This window comes from Calliopsis andreniformis, chromosome 10 (assembly GCF_051401765.1).
Source record: "Calliopsis andreniformis isolate RMS-2024a chromosome 10, iyCalAndr_principal, whole genome shotgun sequence".
Lineage (NCBI taxonomy): Eukaryota > Metazoa > Arthropoda > Insecta > Hymenoptera > Andrenidae > Calliopsis > Calliopsis andreniformis.
Genome location: NC_135071.1, coordinates 17,228,373 through 17,251,138, shown reverse-complemented (window position 1 = coordinate 17,251,138; position 22,766 = coordinate 17,228,373). Strand labels below are relative to the sequence as shown.

At 42.0% G+C, this 22,766-nt stretch overlaps 4 protein-coding genes across 15 annotated transcripts in view; 2 read left to right on the top strand and 2 right to left on the bottom strand.

Moving 5' to 3' along the window:
• The first annotated feature begins 53 nt into the window (after positions 1–53).
• On the top strand, positions 54–1,323 carry LOC143185178 (transmembrane protein 222). Its single transcript, XM_076387945.1, has 4 exons — positions 54–294; positions 461–671; positions 743–873; positions 950–1,323. The coding sequence occupies exons 1-4, from the start codon at positions 110–112 to the stop codon at positions 1,029–1,031; spliced, it is 609 nt and encodes a 202-aa protein (XP_076244060.1). The 5' UTR covers positions 54–109; the 3' UTR covers positions 1,032–1,323.
• LOC143185179 (uncharacterized) overlaps positions 905–22,766 on the bottom strand; it is a 28,827-nt gene continuing 6,965 nt past the window's right edge. For 2 of the 6 annotated variants that reach the window (XM_076387948.1, XM_076387950.1), the window contains exons 3-4: positions 18,722–18,837; positions 905–1,955 (exon numbers count right to left, since the gene is read on the bottom strand). In XM_076387948.1, the coding sequence (XP_076244063.1) occupies positions 1,521–1,952 (432 nt within the window). In that variant the 5' untranslated portion in view covers positions 1,953–1,955; positions 18,722–18,837 and the 3' untranslated portion in view covers positions 905–1,520. Of the gene's footprint in view, positions 1,956–2,150; positions 2,304–3,010; positions 3,288–3,574; positions 3,682–10,440; positions 10,458–18,721; positions 18,838–22,766 lie in introns of those variants that run through there. The other 4 variants (XM_076387952.1, XM_076387951.1, XM_076387946.1 and 1 more) reach the window with 4 other exon arrangements.
• Hdac4 (histone deacetylase 4) overlaps positions 3,301–22,766 on the top strand; it is a 45,245-nt gene continuing 25,779 nt past the window's right edge. For 5 of the 7 annotated variants that reach the window (XM_076387910.1, XM_076387900.1, XM_076387907.1 and 2 more), the window contains exons 1-2: positions 3,625–3,750; positions 7,614–7,750. In XM_076387910.1, the coding sequence (XP_076244025.1) occupies positions 7,691–7,750 (60 nt within the window). In that variant the 5' untranslated portion in view covers positions 3,625–3,750; positions 7,614–7,690. Of the gene's footprint in view, positions 3,466–3,624; positions 3,751–7,613; positions 7,751–22,766 lie in introns of those variants that run through there. The other 2 variants (XM_076387908.1, XM_076387897.1) reach the window with 1 other exon arrangement.
• LOC143184760 (uncharacterized) lies at positions 11,929–13,452 on the bottom strand. The gene is made up of 3 exons (XM_076387218.1): positions 13,030–13,452; positions 12,461–12,739; positions 11,929–12,174 (listed from the first exon to the last, which is right to left on the bottom strand). The coding sequence occupies exons 1-3, from the start codon at positions 13,450–13,452 to the stop codon at positions 11,929–11,931; spliced, it is 948 nt and encodes a 315-aa protein (XP_076243333.1).

The following is a 22,766-nucleotide window of genomic DNA, read 5'->3' as shown; positions in this document are numbered from 1 at the left end:
GTATTTATATGTACCTGGCTTGATATGGATTTATGAAACATGGTCCATTCCTCGCTGTAAACATGTTTGAAGAGACTATAATGCGCGCCAATTATGCTGTCACCGTTAGATGACTCTGAAGGTGCGTGAGAGAGCGTGGAGCGCTGCACTGTCAAAACAAACGATGAAGGAAGACGAGTTGTTGACCGATGTGCAAAGTTTCTCGGACGATACATTAAGTATGAACCTTAATATAGATCCAGAAAGGCAAAGGTTTCCATTCTGCATAGTCTGGACGCCGCTACCGATTTTGACGTGAGTTAAGCTAGGATGCAAGCTGTGCAATTTCTTGTGCATTAGTGTATTTATTTATTTATGTGAAGATGAGTTGGTCTTGTAATGTTTCTGTATAAAAATTGGTGTTTTTCTTATTTGTATCGTATTGAAAGAAATAAGTTTACGTATTATTAAAAATTTCTAGATATTTTTTACCATTCATTGGTCACATGGGTATCGCCACTTCTACTGGAGTAATAAGGGATTTTGCAGGCCCTTATCATGTGTCTGAAGACAGCATGGCCTTTGGAAAACCCACAAAATATTGGCAGTTAGACCACACTAAAGCCAAAGGAGGTGCACAAGGATGGGATGCTGCAGTTACAGAAGCCAGTGAAATTTACAAAACTAGAATGGTTAGTGTTTAGGTGTATGTAAAAATCTTCGGTCTCTGTTAGTCCTTAGTCGTTACTTCTTTTCTCCATAGCACAATCTATGCTGCGACAACTGTCACTCTCACGTAGCCACAGCCTTAAATTTAATGTCATATGATAATTCTAATAGTTGGAACATGGTGAAGCTAGCATTTCTTATGTTACTACATGGAAAATATGTGAGGTAAGAGTGTAAGAATCTTGTTTAACGTAAGTCATTATTTAATTATTCTTTTATTTTTCCTAATGTATTTTCTTAGTTTTCCAGGATTCCTTAAAACTTGGGCACCATTCTGCGTCTTAGTCATTGCAGCAACATTGTTCTGTACACTCATGCGATAATGTGCTTTCCAATTTTATATTTGTAATTGTATACAAGTATATTTCAAAACAAGTGGGCATAACTGGAGGTGAATTCAGCTCACTAAAATCAAAAATATTTATAAAAACATATTTTGAGTACTGGATTCTCACCTGAAGTTAAGCCCACGTGTTCCAGAACAGCCTGTATAAACACAGAAACTGAGAGACGTAATTTAATGTTTATTACAAACAGGCATCATACTTTTAAAATTACATATATGTTACAGATGTACAATATTGAGTCATAAAATATAACATAAGCTTAAGGATACAGTTAAACAATATTTTACAACATAGTGAATTAAGTTATAAGTTATCAACAAAGAAATTTATGCCCTTATATCGGAGGCCCACATTGGGTAAGAGAGCAGCCGTCAATAATTGTTCGTAATCAAGGAACAAGTTTCCACGTAGGCATTCACAGCATTGTAAACTTTTAACATTAATTTCCATCAAAATACAGATAAATCATTCGCTACTTCCACTGTTCATCTCTGCTATGACACTTTCCTCCAAAGAAAAATTATAATCATAATTCTGACTCTGTATTCTCTCCACAAACGATAGAATTTCATCGATTCTGAGTCTGTCTATCACCAAGTCATTGTTCATATTAATCTCCAGTTGTTTACACAATTTAAACGGTACTCCACTCAAATAATGCATAGTATCCCCATGACTGTGGTCCTTGGACGAATCGCTTGGGATTACAGTGGGAATGTATGGATACAAATTGCCACTGGGATACCCACTAGCATCTTGTCCCACGGACGGAGGAACTGGAGCAGGCCCCTTAACGACCACGAACCCCTCATTCTGATCCGACGAGTTTTCTTCCTCCACAGACTCGGATGGTGGCGAGTCCTTCTGATGTTTTTTCCTCCCGAATAACCAAGACATCTTCTGCAAAGGAAAGTCGTTTCGTCCAAACGAACAGATAAACAATTCCCCCTGTGCACCTCGTCGAAGAGGTTATATCCACGAAAACGCGTCTCGATCGATAATGGAAAAACGCAACGAATTCAATCAAATGCTGAGACTATGATTACTATGATTCAGTGTTTGCGTCAGCTTTAAGAGGATCTAGGAGCTACTCACGCGCAAAAAGATCGAGATAGGACGAGACTATATCGAGCACTCCTCAGAGACAAAGCATCTTGTGAATGTTGTATTTCGATTTTCCTTCGTAACCGAAATCTCAGGGATTGCAAATGAGTAGAAAGAAAAGATTCTTCACGTTCGCAGTTAGTCTTTATCGCGATCGATCGAGCCGCGCGACGAGGGCTCAGCTCGAAATATCGCTGATCACGAGAGCGGAATACTTCGAGCGCTAACCGTCAGATGTTAGCACCGAAATGAATAGCGTGGCGGCGTGGCTACAGTGATTACAAAATTCAATACTTTAAACGATCAAAATATCGTAACAAAGCTATTTTGTGACATGCTAGTGGGAGTATGTCCCACTTCATTTTTCTGCTATAGCGCTTAGAGCGACGTTGGAGGCTTAGTTAACATAAAAAAAGTGAAAAGATAGAAGATGCTCGAAAAAATCAATGGATCACGAAGAGTTAAAATAAACTTTGCTGTTCAAGCAAAAAGAAGAGATATATAGTGGTTAAGAAGAAATATAGATGGAATATGTAACAGAATCTTCCCAACAAAATTTGAAATGAGAACATACAGAAACCCTGAAACTAACTTACCATACAGTTTCGTCGATAAAAAGAATTCTAAAGATATCAGTTCCTTAAAAAAGAAAAAGAGTCCCTTGTAGAAAAAATACATACGTAACTGGACAAACTAAAACAGACCTCATAATAAAATTTCCTCTACGACCTCCAAAAAGACAACCACGACCTTAGAAAACAATCAAATCGCCTATCACTCATTCCGAATTAAAAAGGGTATAAAAAATGCTTCCCACCCAAGCAGAAATCAAAAGCAACGAAATACACTACCCTCACTAAACACAGAAAACGCGAAGTTCTAAACTCCATCGATTCCCAAATCATTCGATCTCAGATCTCCCCAAACCTGCCCAGCGAACACGAATCAAAATCCCTCTCAAATCGTTCTGAAGCTCCCCCTGTAGAGGGCGTCGCGAGATTTCCTAGTGGCGCGCGTGGGAGGGAGAGAAAGAGGCAACAGCGACGTCACGGCGACGATCCTCGTCGCTCGAGGTCGCGGAGGGTACATCGGTCGGTAGTTGGCAGGCCTGCGACGGTTCGCTAGGTTGTAGGTTAGAGACAGCTCCTCGTTGCGTAGCTGCACGGTCCGCGGCGGAATCGTTTAACCCGCGCGAACGTCGCTCGCCGATCGATCGTCGGTCGTCCACCGCTCCCGAGATCGGTCGTCCCCCGTGGGATCGAATAAACGCGTTCCCCGTGGCACGGAACGCATGCGTGCTACCAAGGTAACGAAGTGCGTCTGGCCAGCGATCGTACGGGCTGTTATAGTTGGACGAGCCGCGACGAGGTAGCAGCTCGGTCGCATTGTTTTTATGCCCCCGTGTGTGTATATACCGTGCATGTACGCTCCGTTTAAGGCGTATCGCGAGTGTCGGTCCGTTTTCTGCCTTCTACGCGTTCGAGGGGCCTCCCAGCCGAGTGTCCTGTGCCGAACGAGAACGAGGACGTCGCGTGTTGTCGGTGGAACAGCTGAGGTATACGTGCGTCGCGAAGGTGTGGCAGCGTTACCAGTGAGTCTCAGCGTTTCGATGAATTTGCGCGGTACCGTCCGCTGCCCGATCCGCCTTCCTCCTCGTTCCTTCTGCTTCCCTGTCCCTCTCTCTCTCTCTCTCTCTCTCTCTCTCTCTCTCTCTCTCTCTCTCTCTCTCTCTCTCTCTCTCTCTCTCTCTCTCTCTCTCTCTCTCTCCGTGTCTCGAGCAGCGCTCCCACTCCTGTTTGCTTTTCATCGGGTGTCCCTCTCTCTGTCTCTCCTTCCCACCGACGTTCTCCGCGTATCTGTTTGCGCGTCGCATTTTTGCCACGTGTCGCGCGATCAAACTCGAGCTGAAGTTCGCGAATCGAGGGGAAGGCGAGCGTCGGAGCGCACGGTTCGGCGCACATTGTCCGACGACGAGGTCTGTTTTCTTTTTTCCCCCCCATCGGCGACGCGCGATCGGAGGATCCCATTTCGAGGGACCGAGCGATCGCTTTCGCGTGACTTTCGATACGCTACCACGGTCGCACGCGCAACCACGGCGGTGGCTGGCGATGGCAGCTGAAACGTTTCGAATGGCTTTGAGCCTCTACGCGTGACCAGATTCGAATCGTTTCGAATCTGTAGGGGCGACGAAATATTCGAATCGCTTCGAACGTGTTTCGGAAATCAGGGCTCTTGACAGGCTTGGCGGTTTTAGACGTTTTGGGAGATTCAATGGGTCTTGAGATATGGGTAACTGTTCAGAATCTTGGAAGCAGTTTCAAAGTGTATCTTTATCCAAGCGGTATTATTGACATGACAAAGTATTACAGAGAGTTTCAAAAGTTTGAGTTGCGTTTTAAGACTTTGAACAGTTGCAGGTTTTGAATTATGTTCGAAGTGATTTGAATCTTCTTAGTCTTGAGAAACTTCGAATCGCTTCGAAGAGATTCGAACTCCCATCACTGGTAGTAGGGTTAATTCTAGGTTAGTTTGTTTCTTAGGTCGTTCTTGAACCAGTTTTTTCTGAGGTTCCTGGTTCTTTTAGTAACTTTCTGCGTTTGGAGAAGTACTTGACTTTGGAATGGCAAAATAATTGTAAATAGAAATGTGGACCCTGAAGACAGAGTGTATTATGTTCACTTGTTGCCTTTTTGCGCGTTGCAAAATATCTTCAACAAATACTGAAGCAATATAATTCGAGTAATATTTGAATTTCGGTTCTATCTTGCTTAAATATAGCTTATTGTCTGTATTTTCGTCCTTCAAAGTCCTTTTATCGATTGGAATCCACAATTATATTGAAAAGTGATTTTGTGCCTAAATTCGTCCCCTATACTAGTCCTAATTTTGTCCCTATGTTTTATAACAACAGAACTCTATGCTCTTAGCCAGTAAATACAGGAATTATGCTATGTCTGTCAATTCTTAAAGTGACAATAATTGGGTCATTTACCCCATTCGTTTATCAAGCTCACTGGCCATAATTCACATTCATTGTACAGTCGTTTGCATGACAGTTCAAGTAATCAACTTATACAATTTTCAAATATTCAAATATTTAAATATATCTGTACATAGGACAATGATGCTATTTAATTTCCAAAAAACTTGGTCAACGAAGTAGACTAGCTACAGCTGTATGAGGTACTATATCTCAAGGGTAGTTGAAGTTACAGAAAATCGTATTCTCTGAACCTTTTATCATACCACGAAAAAATACTCCTGTCACGAAAGATGCTATTCAATTTTCAACAAAACCAACAAATGTCGAGTTCTCATAATAAACGACTTGTTCACTGTCGAGAAAGTATCGCAACCACGTTGCCCATTTTTCTTACTATAATAAATCTATAATTTTTGCGATTAATAATTCTCACTCGTACTTCTTCATTTTGAAAAATGGGCTCGTTTCTAACCCGTAATCAAAGGGGTTGGCAAACGACTTCACAAGGAGGATATACTATATCGTATTAATACTCTCATAGCATGAACACGTAAAATCGAACGCAGCGTAGAGTCGATTCGATTGGCCACGATTATTAAATAAATAATGAGCGTCGGTGCACGAACGCGCGAACACTTGCTGCCCCCGCCGTTTTTCCGTCGCACTTCGCGCACGAGCCTCGAACAAGCGCAGAAACCGGAAGTCGAACGCGAGACAGGGTTCGTGAACCGCTGGAATACGGTCCTCGACGTTAAAACAGAATTTTTCGGGAGAAACTTGGACTGTCAAAGTCCGAGGATCGTTTACATAACAACAGTCGATAAAGTGGCTCGAACAACAAGCAGTTTGCCGCGGTTTATCTGAGCCTCGACCTTACAAAAGTTGTTACGGAAGAGAGGACCTTTGCTGCCTTCGTACCAATTTCTGAATTCTGTGTATAAAAAAAATTCGATCGAACAGAGACCTAAGATGGACAGTCCAAAGAGAAGGACTCAGTTTTGGGATAGTAAATTATTTTTTTTTTTTTTTAATTTAGAAAGAAATATTTAGTAATATAATCATTATAATATTTAAAATACAATTAAGATTTTCTTATATAAATGTGTAGATACAAACTATATAATGTTTGTATATGTATATCTTTCTAAATTCTTGAGCAAAAAAATAATTTACAATTACAGTATAGAAACTAGGACTGGCACGAAACCTAGGCCCTTTTCCCCAGTTAATAACCACTAGGTGATGATTTGTTTTGTATTGTCATAAGGGGGGTGCAATGGGTTAGTAGTGAGGGTTGGACAAGGTGTCAGCGATCTGGTGGCGCCAGGACACTGTTCACATAAACAGATTTTTTTTCCAGCGAAGCCATCGTGAAATATTGTTCTCTATTTTTACCCACGCCTTGGTTGTAGCACAGGTTCGCTGACACATTGTATATCTAACGGCGACGCGAACATGAACAGCGAGAGTGGAGGGAAGGGTGGACGGGTCGCGGAGCGGTGACGAGCGTAAATAGGTCAGGAAAATCCCGACGATCATCGGGCCTCTCCCTAGTTTCGCGTTGACCAGGTTAGCTCGATCTACGCCGCGAAATAAATCAGTCCACTGCGCAGTGGAAACACTGACGAATTTATAACGAGAAAATATTGTACTTTCGATGAATTAATAACACACAATAAGGGTGGTCCTTGAGTACACAGGTCGAAAAATGTTAAATTTGAGATATTTCTTTTTCTGGGAAAAGTTCTTAGGAAATGAATTATTGTCATACACACTTTTAACCAAATTTAAAAAATTTTAAGTAGGTATTCACATACTTAAATATTCAAATTTTCAAATATTTAAATATTCAAATTTTCAAATATTCAAATTTTCAAATATTTAAATATTCAAATCTTTACAGTATTTTCACATACTGCAGTCCATACTAAATTTTACAATTTCCCAAATAAAAACACATCCTACCGATCAGAAAGCAGATTCGTAACACAATAGAACCTGTCCCCTCAAAAATATATATTTATACTATCACGAATATTGTCTCAAAAGGAACATAATCAGTTGAGCAAGAATACTTAAAGATGCTATAGAATCTTTGATGTTCCCCTAAACAGAGACAGACACGAATCCACAAGGGCCATTTCTATTACAAGTTCCAACTTGTATTTGAACTCCATGCGATCCCGCTACAAAATAACAAGGGATAAAGGAAGAAAAAGCAGTCCTCACGCGACACACATCTGAATGAAAAAAATATTCGAGATCGCGGGCGACTGGCGACGCGCAAGTCGGCGATTAAATAAAACTAGCCGAGAACGGGAAGTTGGTATCGGTGGTTGGTGCCAAAAAGACGCGTGGCCGTGCGTCACGGGGAAGCTTCGATGCGCTCCCGTTTTCGACGATTCTAATTTCACGACACCGTCGCGAACAGTCCCGACAGTTGTACAAACAATTGTCTATTCGCGTTTCAGGAAAGAACGACGCATGCGACGGCCAAAGAAGAGGGCTACGACGTTACGGCGTTGACGGTAGATGCAGGGCACGGTGAATGTTGGAGAAAACAGAATGTCCAGCGAGCAACCGCGAGCGAGCGCAGTTGCGACCAAAGGTAAGCCCTAGACACTCGCTGGCCAGTTCAGACGATTCAGGTGGACGAATTTATTCGGAGACGTGCTCACCAATTTCTTGATATTATTTTGGCTTTTTAATATTTTTGTAGTCTTAACAACGCGCACGCGCAGTGGTGGGATAATGTATCTAGTGAAAATAAGAAGAAAAAGAGTGTTGGGCAGTATACGTACTAGGTGATCAGTTTAACTGGGAACTTTGTAATGGGTGTTGGTAGCACTTACAATGCTAACAGCGTTTAGGATAAGTGCTGCCAACAGTCGGAGGATTTCCAGTTAAACTGATCACCCTCTAGGTTTTTGGATAGTATGTATTGGTTTTTTAATTAATTTGTTGCCAGTTTTGGAGAAAACTCTTCTTTGTTTCTTGCTGACTAATTGTGATGGATGAGATATAATATATTAATGAGTAGTTATGAAACTTTGGAAGTTTCTGTGGGGGTATCCGTTCACTTAAGAGGATATATTTTTTATAGCAATGGCTCCAAATTTCTATGAATAATGTATGAATAATGAATAATTCGTAATTTTATTCGTATGAATGTTTAATATTTCTTCTGCTATATCATCTGCATTAAAATAATGAATAAATGAGAAATAAATAAACTTCCTATTGTATACTTTCAATAAGAAAATCGATATTATACATTTGTCCACCCAAATCGTTTAAATTAGCCACCACTTTGCATATGTAAAAAACTAGACTTCAGAAACATACTGAGATCTGAAATTCCATCTTAAATAGTCGAAGTTCTGTAGTACTCCAATTATGAAAACGCTTCTCGCTGCGAATAAAGACGATCTTGATCAGTGGAACGTTCTTATAACCACGTTTAGCCAAGAAGAATGGAAGAGAAACAACGCACAGTCCGACTGTTATCGTGTTTACTCATATCTCACACCGTTTCGCAACCTTTCCGAAAGGGTAGCCGAGTTCGCGCTGGACGATTCCATCTTCGACTCCGTCTATCTCGATAGCGTGACGCGCGGGGACGTGGAATGAAATCGCGCTGCGGAAACGGAGAGTTTGACCGATAAAAACTGTTCAACCAGGTAATGTTTCCGCGTGTATGGACTTAAGCAGTTTCTTTCTCTCGAGCAAAGGAAAAAGAATATTGGTTACTTTATACTGGGGACTCGTTTTTGTTTCATCGGAGACCACGATGAGAATATCATTCCGAGAACTTGGGGAGCGATGAGATTCTGACGAAAAAATAATACACAGTGGTCCCTCACACAAGATTGAAGTTCTTCTGGTTAGAAAGATTCAGATATTGGAGTTCACGAATATTGGCATTCTCGAATTCACAAATGGGAAGTTTTTAACACATGGGAATTGTCTAATATTGGAATTCGCAAATATGGAAATTCTCACATGTAGGAATTCTTAAACATGGTAATTCACAAATATTGGAATACTCAAATACTAGATCTCTCAAATAATGGAGTTCACAAATATTAGAATTCTCAAGTATTCAAATTTCCAACTATTCAACTATTCCTCTGTCTTCGATTTTTCAGGTGTTCAAAATCTTGAATTTTGGAACATTCAAATTTTTAAATTTTCAAATTCTTAAATATAGGAATCCACAAATACTAAAATTCTCAAATACAGGAATCCTCAAATACTGGAATTCCCAAATATTAAAATTCTCAAGTATTAAAATTCTCAACTATTCAAATCCCTATATTCTCAAACTCTCAAGCTCCCTTAACATCTCCCGAAATTCAGTCCTGGCAACAAAATTTCTCCCGAACAACTTTACACAACCCCCGAACCCAAAATACAATATTATAATCGCGCACCTCCCTGTGCCTGTTTTTAGTTCCCATGAATATGCCTGTGTTATAAGGGTGGTTGCTACCTTATTTCGAGACGAACCCCTCTCGCCAAATAAAAACGGCGGCATCGATAGGACAGGAACTCGAGCACGACCGAGGGGCTCAGCTCGTGACGCGTGCCATTTTAAAACCTTCGTCTTTCGTCGGCTCGACATCGCATACCCGTCGATGACGTCCGTCGACGACGGTTCCTCTCGCGCCAGCGGTTTTCGCCTTACGGCTGATCGTGGAGCCATTGGCGCGCTCGACGTCAACGCGGAGGTTTCATTCATCGTTTCGTATATACGTACATATAAATATGGATGTATACAATATACGTACATATATACAGAATGTACCGAAAATCGGGGCACGAGTCGAGGAGGGATCCTGTTGCTCCAGGTCCAACTGAACACTGACACCACTTGTTTAATTAATTTCTAACTCCTCTAGTAGAATACGAAGCTCTATAGTGGATGAAACATTCTGTGGTTATAAGGTAAAATGACCTAAGTCGCATACTTTTGTTCCCAAGATATTGGCGTTTAAAGTTCCCAACTTCAATACTGTCTTATAGTCTCGTGTCTTTCTTAGCCCTTATTTTCAAAGGAAAAATTCTTTTAATATTCTTCCTTCTCTCTGAAAACATAAATTCTATATTCTAGATCTCTACTTAGGCATCAACTCGAATTTCTTGAATAGGTGACATAGACCATTTTATCTCACAGCCACAGAATTAGTGTCCCATCTGACGCCCACAAGAGTAATATCATTCTGATATTTTAATTATTATTTTATAAGCTTCTCACGTGTGCTAAATTCAAAGGCGTTGACCAAACCTACCCCTCACCTACTTCATATCTAAACCAAATACAATTTCTTTTCACTGCATGGAGGTCATCGATTCGACCACTGAACAGTCCACAAACGTCCCACTACTCGCGAGAGGGTTCACTCGCTCCTACCCCTGCACCGTCCCATAGACTCGAACCTCCCCCCTGAACCACGATTCCCGCCCCACTCTGTGCACACCGCCGATCTGCGCCGCTCCCCTTCCCCGATCGCACTTGTTGCCATTGAGCGTCGAGGCGAGTCGTACGTGCTCATAGATCATCCTCAGGCTTCTGATTCAAGGGGAAAGGCTCGGGGGCAGCAAGGCGGCAGAGGGGGGGAGCGAAACGAGACGAGGATTAGTTATTATTTTCGACGAGTCGCCGCTATTTCGGAGCTCGGGCTATTTGCCGCCTCGCACGAAATTGTGGGTGGATCTGTGGTAGGGGGTGGCCGAGGGACAGGTCGAGGGGGCGGGCGAGCAGGGGCGAAGAGGCGAAAATAAATTTGGAAAACGCAGCGGGGATCGTTCGGGCCGAAATAGATCGTCGATCAGCGACCGTCGTGATCCGTCATCCGTCATCCGCGATCCGTCATCGGTCGTCTCGGGGCGGGCGGCGGGGGAGGCGACGGTGCCGCTTGTCGCACGGCCTTTCGAGCTTTCTATTTTTAGACGGCCCGATCGTGTATACGGGCATCGTCAAGGCCGCGCGTTGCGAAACGATTATCGGTGGCACATGTGCGCCCGCGCTACCCACCGGCTCGGATCGATGGATCGACCGTTTGCCCCTCGAGTTCCCTGCTATAGCACCGTCTCGTTAGAAGATCGTTGCTGGTTACACATTGTTTGGGGGTGCTCGTTTCCTGCAGCGAGGGGAAGAGGATCTAATGTGAGCACGAGTTGGATTCAGGGTTCTTTGGCTTGGTATAGGCTTGTGGAGTCGTGAGCCTATATCGAGGGGACAGTATAATGTGGAGGCCCTAGTATTGAGGGGTATAAGTGTCTTCTGTAATATGAAGGGATTAAAAAGATGTGGTATAAGTATGAGTTGCATTCAGGATTGTTTGGCTTGGTATAGGCTCGTGGAGTCGTGAGCCTATATCGAGGGGACAGTATAATGTGGAGGCCCTAGTATTGAGGGGTATAAGTGTCTTCTGTAATGTGAAGGGAGTAAAAAGATGTGGTATAAGCATCAGTTGCATTCAGGATTGTTTGGCTTGGTGTAGGCTCGTGGAGTCGTGAGCCTATATCGAGGGGACAGTATAATGTGGAGGCCCTAGTATTGAGGGGTATAAGTGTCTTCTGTAATATGAAGGGAGTAAAAAGATGTGGTATAAGCATGAGTTGCATTCAGGATTGTTTGGCTTGGTATAGGCTCATGGAGTCGTGAGTCTATATCGAGAAGGCACTATAACCTCAACGCCCCCGCATCGGGAATTGCAGGTTCATTAGCATACCTCACCCACCCAGTTTCTTTGGTTTCTTGATGAGCGCGTCAGCCAGGTTTCATGATCTTCGTTTCGGTACGAAAGCTATCTGTCGGCTCCTCAGATGTATCGAGTGGCGTCTGACAAGGTGTGCCACTGCTGCCATTAGTATTATTCCGACTCCTAGACACTTTATAGTAAGCAACTTCCGCGTGTCGTGTTCGGGGGCGCCTGCCCACGTGAGGAATTCCACTATGTCCTTCGCCATCTGCGATTCGGTCGCTGGGGTACCGTCATCGAAGTCCACCATGTTTGGGAAGAGTATCTGTGCGAGGGAGGATTCAGGGAAATAAGTGAAATAAGATATTGGTCCTGAGGGATGTGTGGAGCTGTTGGTGGATCTTGAGATATGGATTTTTTTATGAATCCAGGGATATGAATTTTTTGGTAACTTAGGGAGCTCTACTTTTTCGGTGACCCAAGGAACAGGAGTATTTGGATGACGTTTAGAACACGATCTTTTTAATGACTCCTATGACCAGAATTTTTTGTGATCCTTGAGTCAACGATTTTTTTGCCAACTCTTGAGACAGAAATTGTTTGATATGTACTTGTGCCATCGTGGTGCTGCCACCAGGGAAATACACATTGAAGTACTGTCCATCGCCAGGCTCCACTCCCGCGGGTGGGTCCATGAACCCCGTCAGCAAGGAAAACACATAATTGGTCCCATCTTTTTTACTATAGACCACGTACGTCAGATCCGGTGGGTACGCTCCTGAATTGGCAGCCCTGGCTGCTTCCTCATTGGGATAAGGGTCTGGAACCGCGTCACTCAGTTTCCCTGGTCTCATATAGTAGTTTCCTTCCGCATCTGGTCCATCCTGTATCTGTTTCGAATTCGATAGTTCTGAGACCCGCCAAAGGGAGAACACAGCCTTGTCTCGATACAAGCTCGAAGGTACACTCATGTTTCCTTGCAACTGCAGTTTACTTCAGAGGCTCCCAAAGCTTAATTACCCTTTCTTCCCTTGAAGCTCTTTCTCTATCATTCATTTTAATCTGAAGGCACAGAAACATGAACAGACACAGAAGCCTGAACAAATATCCTACCTGAATTAAAGTAGCGAGCTTGTATCGAGACAGTAGCATCCCTTAAAGATTCGAGAACTCGTGGAACCTCGTATTCAGCTGCAATCGCTTTGGCTTCCTCCTGCGTGTGGGTCACGTCAACCAGTTCGCGAAATCGAACGTATCTCAGACTATGGCAAGTGTGACACACAGTTTTATAGATCGTCCATCCTCTTCGGAGGCTCGAGTGGTCGAAGCTCTTGAACACACCATTGAAGGACCATGGGTACCGAGGCAGCGTGATGCTGATCTCCACAGCCTTGACCGATTGGTTCAGGAAGTAGAGGACCACGCTGCAACTAGTGACCAACCCCGCGAGGATCCCCAGAGCCACGTTTCCAGTTTTCCAATGCCTTGTAATTCGCGGTTCTTTGTGCTCGCCATTTCTCACAGAGACACTGTGACGACGGTTTTGAACGAATTTTCGACAGGCTGCTGACAGAGAACGAATTGCCCTCGTGACTCCCGCCATCTTTATTGGAGAACAGTCGAGGAGCGGCGGCTCTGCTCGCCCTTCGTTTCGTTTTAATTAAAAGGCGCTAAATTTGGAAATTCTTTTGGAGCTGTGGATGGAAGTTAAGTTCCTTTGGTGATTGGTATTTATAATCAAGATACTGACTTGATTTTTCTTTTAAATTAAATGGTGTAGAAGATCTGATCCTTCAATATGCAACAAATTTTTTTGTGGTGACTGGTTTGAGAAGAAAAGATGGCCTCAATGGTTTTACAAATAGAAGGGATTTGATATCTGAACAACATTCTGAGAAAAGAGCTTGCGATACTTTATTTGGCACATTTTGTATGTTAATAGAATAATACTTAGTCAAAATTTTCCTCAATTCAGTATTTTTAGAACGTTCATGACTTTGTATAATTTCTTTAGACCTTCAAATTAACTGAATGCATGGATGCGTCACTCATTGGAAAATGGAAATTTACTACTGTGCACTTTTCACAGTTTCACGTCAGCTATTGCGATAGAATCTAAAACATAACAAATACTAAAGATAGCTGGCTTCTGGGTCTAAATACAGACGGTGTGTGGAAATAGATGTCTGGTTTTCGCAAATAGATGTTTATTTTTTCGCGGCATAGGGACGCTGAGATCCAAAAACTTGGAAGCACTTTGTGAATGAAGAGAAGGGGGGACATTCTTCTTACACTAATTAAGCTAAAGAAAGCTCTATAAAAAAATTCTATTCTAAAAATCGATACTTGCGTTAAAAATAGATTAAGAAATATTTTTTCCACGTTTTTGATTAACCCTCGACATACCAACTGGAGCCACTTTAAATTTCCAAACCTTTCCTCCCTTCACAAATTTTTCAAATAATAAACATTCAAATATTCAAACATTCAAATATTTAAACCCTTCAAATTTTCAAATATTTAATTCACAAATTTTCAAAGCCTATAACATACTTTTCTCGATTTTTGGATCCTAGTTCCTAGGATTAGTAGATATTTAAATTTCAAGCGACTATACCTTGGCATGACTGATTTTTCGGTGATTTTCCCCAACAAAAAATGATACGATCTTTTATTTCTAGTTTCCACTTTTCTACCAAACCGGCCACGTCGAACCATATTTCCTTTTCTAGTCGAATAATTTCCTGTTCATTCGATCGACGGAGTATCGGTTGCCTTTCATTCGACCGCTCGTTGATCGACGATCGTTGGACGATTAGCTGCGTCAGCCCGCGAAGCGTGGATACGCCGATTCGCGAGCTCGGCGTCCCGTGGTTACGTAACACGCGCGTGGTGTTACACAACGTTTTACAATAAAGGCGTCGAGTGTATTTCCGCGACGTGTTATAAATAAACTACTCCGTTATGCTTGGCATTATGCATGCGCGCATATCGGCGAGCTTACGTCCGAATCGAACGCGCAACTTTCGCACGAGCGGGCCACCCCATCGCGATCGGTTCGCCCCCTTCGCGGCATCGACGCGGGTGATCGTTATCGGCTTCGAAATAGAGCTATTCCAGTGTATACACAGACGAGCATTTGAAATTCAAAGCGAGGCAAATTTTAAGTTTGCTCATTTCAAGTTTGTTCATTTCAAGTCTAGCCAAGTATCTGCGATTATTCGAGAAGTGAACAGACTTGAAGAGTTTGGGCATGGAAAATTCTTTCTTTTTCTGTTCCATTTTCTTTCTTTTTTGAGTTATATGATCGATTTTGTGGTACTTAGAATTGTTATGTATTTAATATATTTCACCGCGAAATTAATAGATCGCTAATTTTTAGTTCTACAAATTGACGATCTTTAAGATGCTGTAATATTGTGGAAAAAAGTCGTACAGCAGTGGGCCTGGGATCATTTTAAAGAGCAAAGCCTCTGCTTTTTTATCCCTGAATTGAATTTTTTTTGAAAATTCTTTTGTACTCAGATACGAGGCGTAAAATTGAGGGTGGTTTTTTCCTGTAAAAATCTTTCTGAGAGGATTTCCAAAACTTAGGATTCATAGTATTTAGGTGCCTAGAAGAGGTCCAGAACCACAATTTGATCATAATTAAGCTGGAGACTTTGTTAGTTGTCGAAGCTGATCAGCCTCAGCGCGTGATTAATAACTCTAATAAACGATCAAAACTAAAATTATAGGTATACATGTTGCAGTAACAGGTTTCAATGAATAAATACGTTGATAGAGCAAACACAGCTGCGAGAGATATTTCGCTCTATTAGCTTTGGTAATATTATTCCAGCTCGGAGTTTTCATAGATTCATTTTTAGTTTCTGACGAGCAGTATGAAAACTGGTCGAACATCTTTTCTTGTCCCAAGCTGTTTAATTGATTCAGTGGTTGTGTAATAACTACGTACATGAATTACTTAACAGGAAAAGAGGTTATTTTAGGAAGAGACGACTCACTATGCTCGAAGAATCAGACATGTAAAACATACGTAATTAGTCAGAGGATTTATTCTATGCAATATAGATACGATAGACGAACTATGGCTCTTCTCACGATAGTGTTTGACTACCAGTGAGTGCTACATCAGGTCCCTTTGACCTCCCCTACTAACCTTAAAATATTAAGACATGTGCTATTCACACTTTGTATATGACCTTTATTCACCCTCAGAAATAGTACAATCTGCTACTAAAATGAGACCACCTATTTCAGTGCCATTTTATACATGTACAGAGTGTAACAAATATAGTCTTCGATATTTTAAGGGATGATGACAGATCGAGGTAGCAGGGATCCAAATTGGAGCACAAAATGTCCTGTAACATAGTGTTCGATCTGCCTTCGTTTAGCAATAACATCTGATACCTAGTTAAGACAATCTTATGCTAAACTAACAATCAGAGAATTTTACAATTTTATAGACGCATTGAGGGGCAAAAATAAAATATTAACCTTCCACAGACACACTTAATTTTCACACCTTTCGTAGGCACACTGGGTCCATTCTCTCCACGCCTATTTTCTCCACTGTTCTAAACTTCCAAAAAATCTAAAAAAATTCTGGGATACTTACTAAACTTTCTATTTTACTGTACCATTACTACTCGAGTCAAATGTTTGCAGAATCAATTAGAAAAACGAATGGACTCACTATGCCCTCAGAGAATTCGAACTTTTGTGCTCTTTAATTTCATAGACCCGTAAAATTACCGATCTTACTCTAAAAATTTTACCATAAAATTAATTTTATACATCTGTAAAATTATAGAGCATCTGTAAGATCACAAAATCCTCTGGATCTCAATTTATCCTACAGGTATGTTAACTCTGCGACATTACAAAACGAAGACAGATCATACGCTGTACCGTAAGACACTTTGTGCTTCAATATAGCTCCCCTGCCACCCTTCAATCCATCGAAACCTATATTCGTCCCTCTCCGTCCACGTAACGATCATTACGATCCCAAGAAGTGTCTTCGACCACCGTAAAAAGATCCGCCCACTGAATTTCCGGCACGTGACCGTTCGTAATTGGAATTTGTCTGAAATTGGAGGGTTAACAGGAGCGCGATTGACGTCGAAACAGAGGCGCACGATAATGCCACGGACGATAATCGTCGTCGTGACCAACGGGACGCGTCTAATAATAGGTATCCGCGTATCGATCCGCTGCCGCGAAAGACTGCTCTCATCGTGCACCGTCGAACGGCGACGCCTTCGACGACAAATTGATTCGTCGGGGCGAAGAAACGAAACGAAAACGCCGCCGCGGTCGTTATCAAGTGGCGCAGTGGACGACGCTATTTATAGCGGCGCACCGCGGAGCCTCGTCGATACGCGTCAAGGGGGATTAACGCTAATCGGCGAGCTTTGTTTTCGCGCGCACGTGGAAAGCGTTACGCTCGAAATCGGGCTACGTCACGGCCGACACTGGCACTGATGGGGGCTCGGGAGTTGTCATTGGGTCTGATTGCCTTTGGAGATCGGTGAAACAGAGTACACTGTCGCTAAATGATCGACTTCTCGCGGATATGCTGGGCGTTATGCTTGCAATCAAACTAATATGACGAGATTAGGGGCAGTGCTAGTCCCTAGCGTTAAATTAGCTTCTTTAAAAAATAGTATTTTATGTGCTTCTGTTGTTAGGCTTTGTCAACGATCTTTTCAATGGTAGAAATTAATATGAGAAATCTGGGAAAGTTTAGTTTTAACTGTACCTTATTCGAGTGCATCTGCATCTCTTATACCGAGGGATATGGTAATGAGATTGATTCATGGCGCCAGGGAGTCATAAAGCGAAGATTTTCTCGAATTGAAAGGATTATTTTGTCGTTACTTTCTACAGTGTTTAACTAATGAAAAATAATTGATATTTTTGCGAAGAGAATTTGCATTAACGAAAAGAATCTGATTCTATGATAGTAGAATTCATTGTTCGTTGATAATTTCCATGTAATTACAGTGTTACCTCGTTGAACGTTCAATTTTCGCCTGGCGAGCGTCTCTTGTCGCTGTAAACATTGTTCGTTGAAAGTACGCGTAGCGAGCGTCGAATAGATGAATAGGGATCGACGAATGAATGAGCCTCAGGAATGGTACACACGTCACGATAAGATATTGCCGCCGATCGCGAGCTGTGAGCGTTCTTCGAGTAAACACTGTAGTTAGTTACGGTCATTGGTAAAGATATTAATACTTGGCTGGTATGACACTCGACATTATAAGCGGTGAGCTGGGGATCTCTGTGACTCTGATTCGCTTTACGCTAAATGCGAAGAATTAAGTTAGTATAAGTACCATGACCCCGCGGTATCAGCTCAGGGTTAATAATTTTTTGCATACATAGTCGACACTGATGCCTTATTTTCGCTGAAAGATTCACTCTTGTAGTGTAAATGTAAATTGTGCACTCTTCGATTTTATTCGTTGAGAATTGTACAATGAGAAATTGGTAGTACAATTTTATGGTTGTCTGGTTTTTCAATTTTGGGTATTTTAAGCTTCAAATTATCGACTGTTCAAATTTTTAAATAGGTGGATATTTAAATCTTCATATTTTTTGCTATTTAGTATTTTGATTAATCCAGTGCTCGAGCTTTCAAATTGTTTAATATTCAAAATTTTTAATATTTCACTATTCAAATATTCAAATATTCAAAATTTGAAATCACCAATATTTCCAATATTTAAATTTTCAAATATTCAAATTTTCAAATATTCAAATTTTCAAATTTTCAAATTTTTAAATCGCCAATATTTCCAATATTCATATTTTCAAAATGTAATACAGTCACAAAAAGATGAAAAAGGAGTACTCACTCACTCGCTATAGTCTCGTGACCTCTTACACACAATCAGTCCCTCCTCCACAATAATCCCTTCTTTACAACCAATTTCTCCATCAACAAATGCATGCTTTTTTCTTGACGTGTGACCTGAAAAAGAACAGTAATTTTCAGGAAGAGAATTGAAGGGGCAGAATTATTCCTGAGCTCATATCGGGTAAATGCTAAACTCCTACCACATCTTTATTTATTCCGATACCGATCCACTCGAGGGGGAATAAAGAACGACGAGAAATTATGCATGTAGCGCGATGCTTTTCACGCTGGAACTGTCATTCATGGGGGATGGATGAATTGTGACGCTCTGTCTTCCTCACTCTACCCCTCTTATCCGTCCTCTGTCTCCCTTTCTCCCTGCTCGGCTAGAAATTGCTGACCACACTTATCTTTTTTCCTCTCTCCGCGGAAGAAAACACTGGCTCTACTCGGACACGCGGAAGTCAGAGGAAGACAGAGAATTCTCCGTCTTTTACGACTGATGGTTCAGTGCTTTTTTCCTGCTGACTCTCAGTTTTTTCCTACCAACGCCAACGTCAGCAAAATCGGCGCGAATACCTGCTGATCGTGTAAAAACCGAGGGCTTCCTACTCATGACACTTTTCATACTTTGCTCTGTTTTTGAACATTTTAGACAATCCTGTCACTCATAAGAAGACCACCGATTTTCATGCATTTATAAATACTTCCATCCTTCCATCTTGGCTTCAGCACGCAGTTCCGATCACCCATGTATGTAATCTTATACATACATAGTCCGAACACATTACTGTCACGTCACACATTATAACAGATTCGTTCCATCTCGTAACAAACTAGGTCTAAAACAAGGGAAAAACCTCGGCTCACACTATGGATTTGCTATAATACGTGGCGTGATGGTAATGCGTTCGCACCCTCGCTGCCACGTCACGTAAACCCTCATTACATAGATGCTCTAACAAGTCCATAGTGTGAGTCGAAGTTTCTCCCTCGTTTTCGACCCATCTTGCTACAACATGAAAACAAATTTGCTATAATATGTGACGCGAGCTCACGTGCCGCGACGATAATGTGTTCGCCCCCTAAGTCCCACCTTTCACCGCGAGCACGGAGGCTCGGTATCCAGGAGCGCAGAAGGGGACGCGGATGATCCATATATTCGGGGTCTATTCGAAGCCCTCGGTGTTGGTCGACTGCCAAATCTATTTTCCCGAGCGAAGGCGGGATCGCGTATTGTGCCCGTGCTAATTTCGGCCTGCGTCGTAACACGCTTCGTTCCCGCGGCGAGGGTGTGGGTGTTGCTCCCGCGCCCCTTCCCGATCGTCCACGACGTCCACGACGTCCACGCGCAGCCAGTGTTTTCGTCCGCTTCTCTTGCCTCCCCCATGCTCGGCGGGCCACGATGCCGCCGCGATCGGCTGACCGAGCCCGCTTCGAAAAGCCCTCCATCGGGTGGACAGAGCGACGGGAAGGAACGCCGATCGATCGCCGCGCGGCTATTTCTATTTTTACCGCGACAGCCAGTTGCTACGCGAACGATGGTCGCGTTTCGTCGCTGCGAGACTTTTGCGAGACCCGCGCTTTTGGGTGGGACCAACGTGGAGGGTTTCGGGGATGATTGTCGCTTGGTTGGTTACTTTGGTTTTTTGGGGAGTTGGGGACTCTAGGGGAAAGGAGTGATGATGATGAGGAAACTCGAAGAAGATCTGGGAACCAGAATAATTGAACTGTAATTTATTTAAAATTGAGGTTTTGGTGGGACCAACGTGGAGAGTTTCAGGGATGACTGTCGCTTGGTTGGTTATCTTGGATTTTTGGGGAGTTAGAGACTCTAGGGAAAGCAGTGATGATGATGAGGAAACTCGAAGAAATCCTGATAGTCAGAATAATTCAACTCTAATTTCTATAAAATTAAGGTTTTGGGTGGGACCAACGTGGAGGGTTTCAGGGATGACTGTCGCTTGGTTGGTTATCTTGGATTTTTGGGGAGTTAGAGACTCTAGGGGAAAGGAGTGATGATGATGAGGAAACTCGAAGAAGATCTGAGAACCAGAATAATTCAACTCTAATTTCTATAAAATTAAGGTTTTGGTGGGACCAACGTGGAGGGTTTCAGGGATGACTGTCGCTTGGTTGGTTACTTTGGTTTTTTGAGGAGTTGGGGACTCTGAGGGAAAACAGTGATGATGAGGAAACTCGAAGAAGATCTGGGAACCAGAATAATTCAATTCTAATTTCTTTAAAATTAAGCTTTTTTTGTTAGACCAACGTGGAAGGTTTCGGGGATGATTGTCGCTTGGTTTGTTATCTTGATTTTTTGGGGAGTTGGAGACTCTGAGAGACTCGGTACACGATTGATAGAGTTCCTTTATAAAAGCAGAGATGAATCATATATAATAGTATTAATAGTTGTCGATAATTCTCACTATTGAAAAATATTGTAATACTATGATTAATACACTTAATACCTCACTGACACTCTAAACACGATTTTTATCCTTTTAAGGCCTTCACAAAAATTCTCTGATGATACACTATCCGATGATCGTAGAGGACTGACAATATTCTTCCTCAAAGTCAAATGAAAGTATCTTTTTACGTTTAGTAGTTTTCAGGACAGCAGAGCAATAAATGTAATCACACCTCTCTTAACATTGTGTTTACAGTAATTTTTAGGAGTCGATCTTTTTTATTTATGACGTGGTGTAAATGGATTCTTGTGTTGGTAAAGTGAAGAGGAAGCACTAAAAGTCACCGATGTGTAAAACTCCGTTTTGAAAGAAATTAACTTGGGTAGTTTTATGACTCTCAGGTATAGAACATTGGTATATATAGCTATCTATGATTACTAAATAAATATACAAATTCTTACATACTTTAATACTCAACTCTTAAAATATCAAAAACTTTTCCATCATTCAAATACTCAATTTACCTATATAAGTACCTAATAGTAATTATCAAATTTATATACATAATAGTAAGTATCAAATTTTCCAATGTTTAAATTATCAAAACCTTTCAAGCATTTATTATCTATATTCTACAGTCTATCTATATCTATTTAGCCCAAAGGGTCAGTACTTACATACACTATCCCAACCATAAAGTTAGACACCACAAGTAAGCTTGATATTTAGCAGTAACTGACTTCTTATCAAGACGATGGGCCAGAACTCGAAATTTTTCGCACTGACACACGCGCGGGCCTCGTGGAATGTAGACGTAGGTGTTCGAAGGCGGAGGGGGTAGTAAACATAACCCAGATCCGCAAACGGCGGCATCCAGCCGGAGGGGGACGAAGGGTAAAGACGGAACCAATAACCTAGCCTAATAGCGCGCCGTGAAAGTAGACGGTGCCTCGCGTAAAGGTCACCCTAGAAAAGTCCACGGACCCAGTATCGCTTCTATTTATATCCTATTTGTCGTCCCCTCCACCCTTTCTCTCGCCTCTGTCCTTTCGCTCTTCGTTTTCCCTTAATTACGACAATAGCTTACCATGACTCCATTTACGTCACCCTTCAATCTAACCGATTTTCGCGTAACCCATGTCCCTTGGCAGGTACCGGAATTTAGAAGACTGAGTATTGAAAGAATACTTCATCCCCTAATTGAGACACTTTCTTGCAAGGGAGGATGAATGATTAATCGTTTCGTAGATTGTGGAAACGTGGCGCTTACTATAAGCTCATCCACGAGACACGAGTTTACATCGTTCACCGTGTTTCGAGCATAGTACGAATGTCGTCGACCTCAAAGTTTTTGGAACTGAGTCACACAGCTGTGAAACCTGTCTCGTTATTTAACGACGTCCAATGCTTCTACAACCCCCTCCCTTTAAACAATTCACAGCGATTTCTTTCGTTTCTTGGAGGCTTAGCATTTGAACCTTTACATGTTCAATAGTTTATCAATAGCAGAGGAACAGAGTCTCTGTTATGATATTTAAGCAGTGGCATTGCTTCTGAATCCACTAATGAAAAAGTCACCTTGTATTTCAATAGAAGACTTAGCTTTCGACTACTAATTTCTGCCTGGCG

Coding starts and splice junctions, on each gene's coding strand:
- LOC143185178 (XM_076387945.1), top strand. CDS start 110: ATGACTCTGAAGGTGCGTGAGAGAGCGTGGAGCGCTGCACTGTCAAAA. Junction 295..460: donor ACGCCGCTACCGATTTTGAC/GTGAGTTAAGCT, acceptor AAAAATTTCTAG/ATATTTTTTACCATTCATTG. Junction 874..949: donor CTACATGGAAAATATGTGAG/GTAAGAGTGTAA, acceptor GTATTTTCTTAG/TTTTCCAGGATTCCTTAAAA.
- LOC143184760 (XM_076387218.1), bottom strand. CDS start 13,452: ATGGCGGGAGTCACGAGGGCAATTCGTTCTCTGTCAGCAGCCTGTCGA. Junction 12,740..13,029: donor CGATTGCAGCTGAATACGAG/GTTCCACGAGTT, acceptor AATTCGAAACAG/ATACAGGATGGACCAGATGC. Junction 12,175..12,460: donor GCAGCACCACGATGGCACAA/GTACATATCAAA, acceptor TCCCTCGCACAG/ATACTCTTCCCAAACATGGT.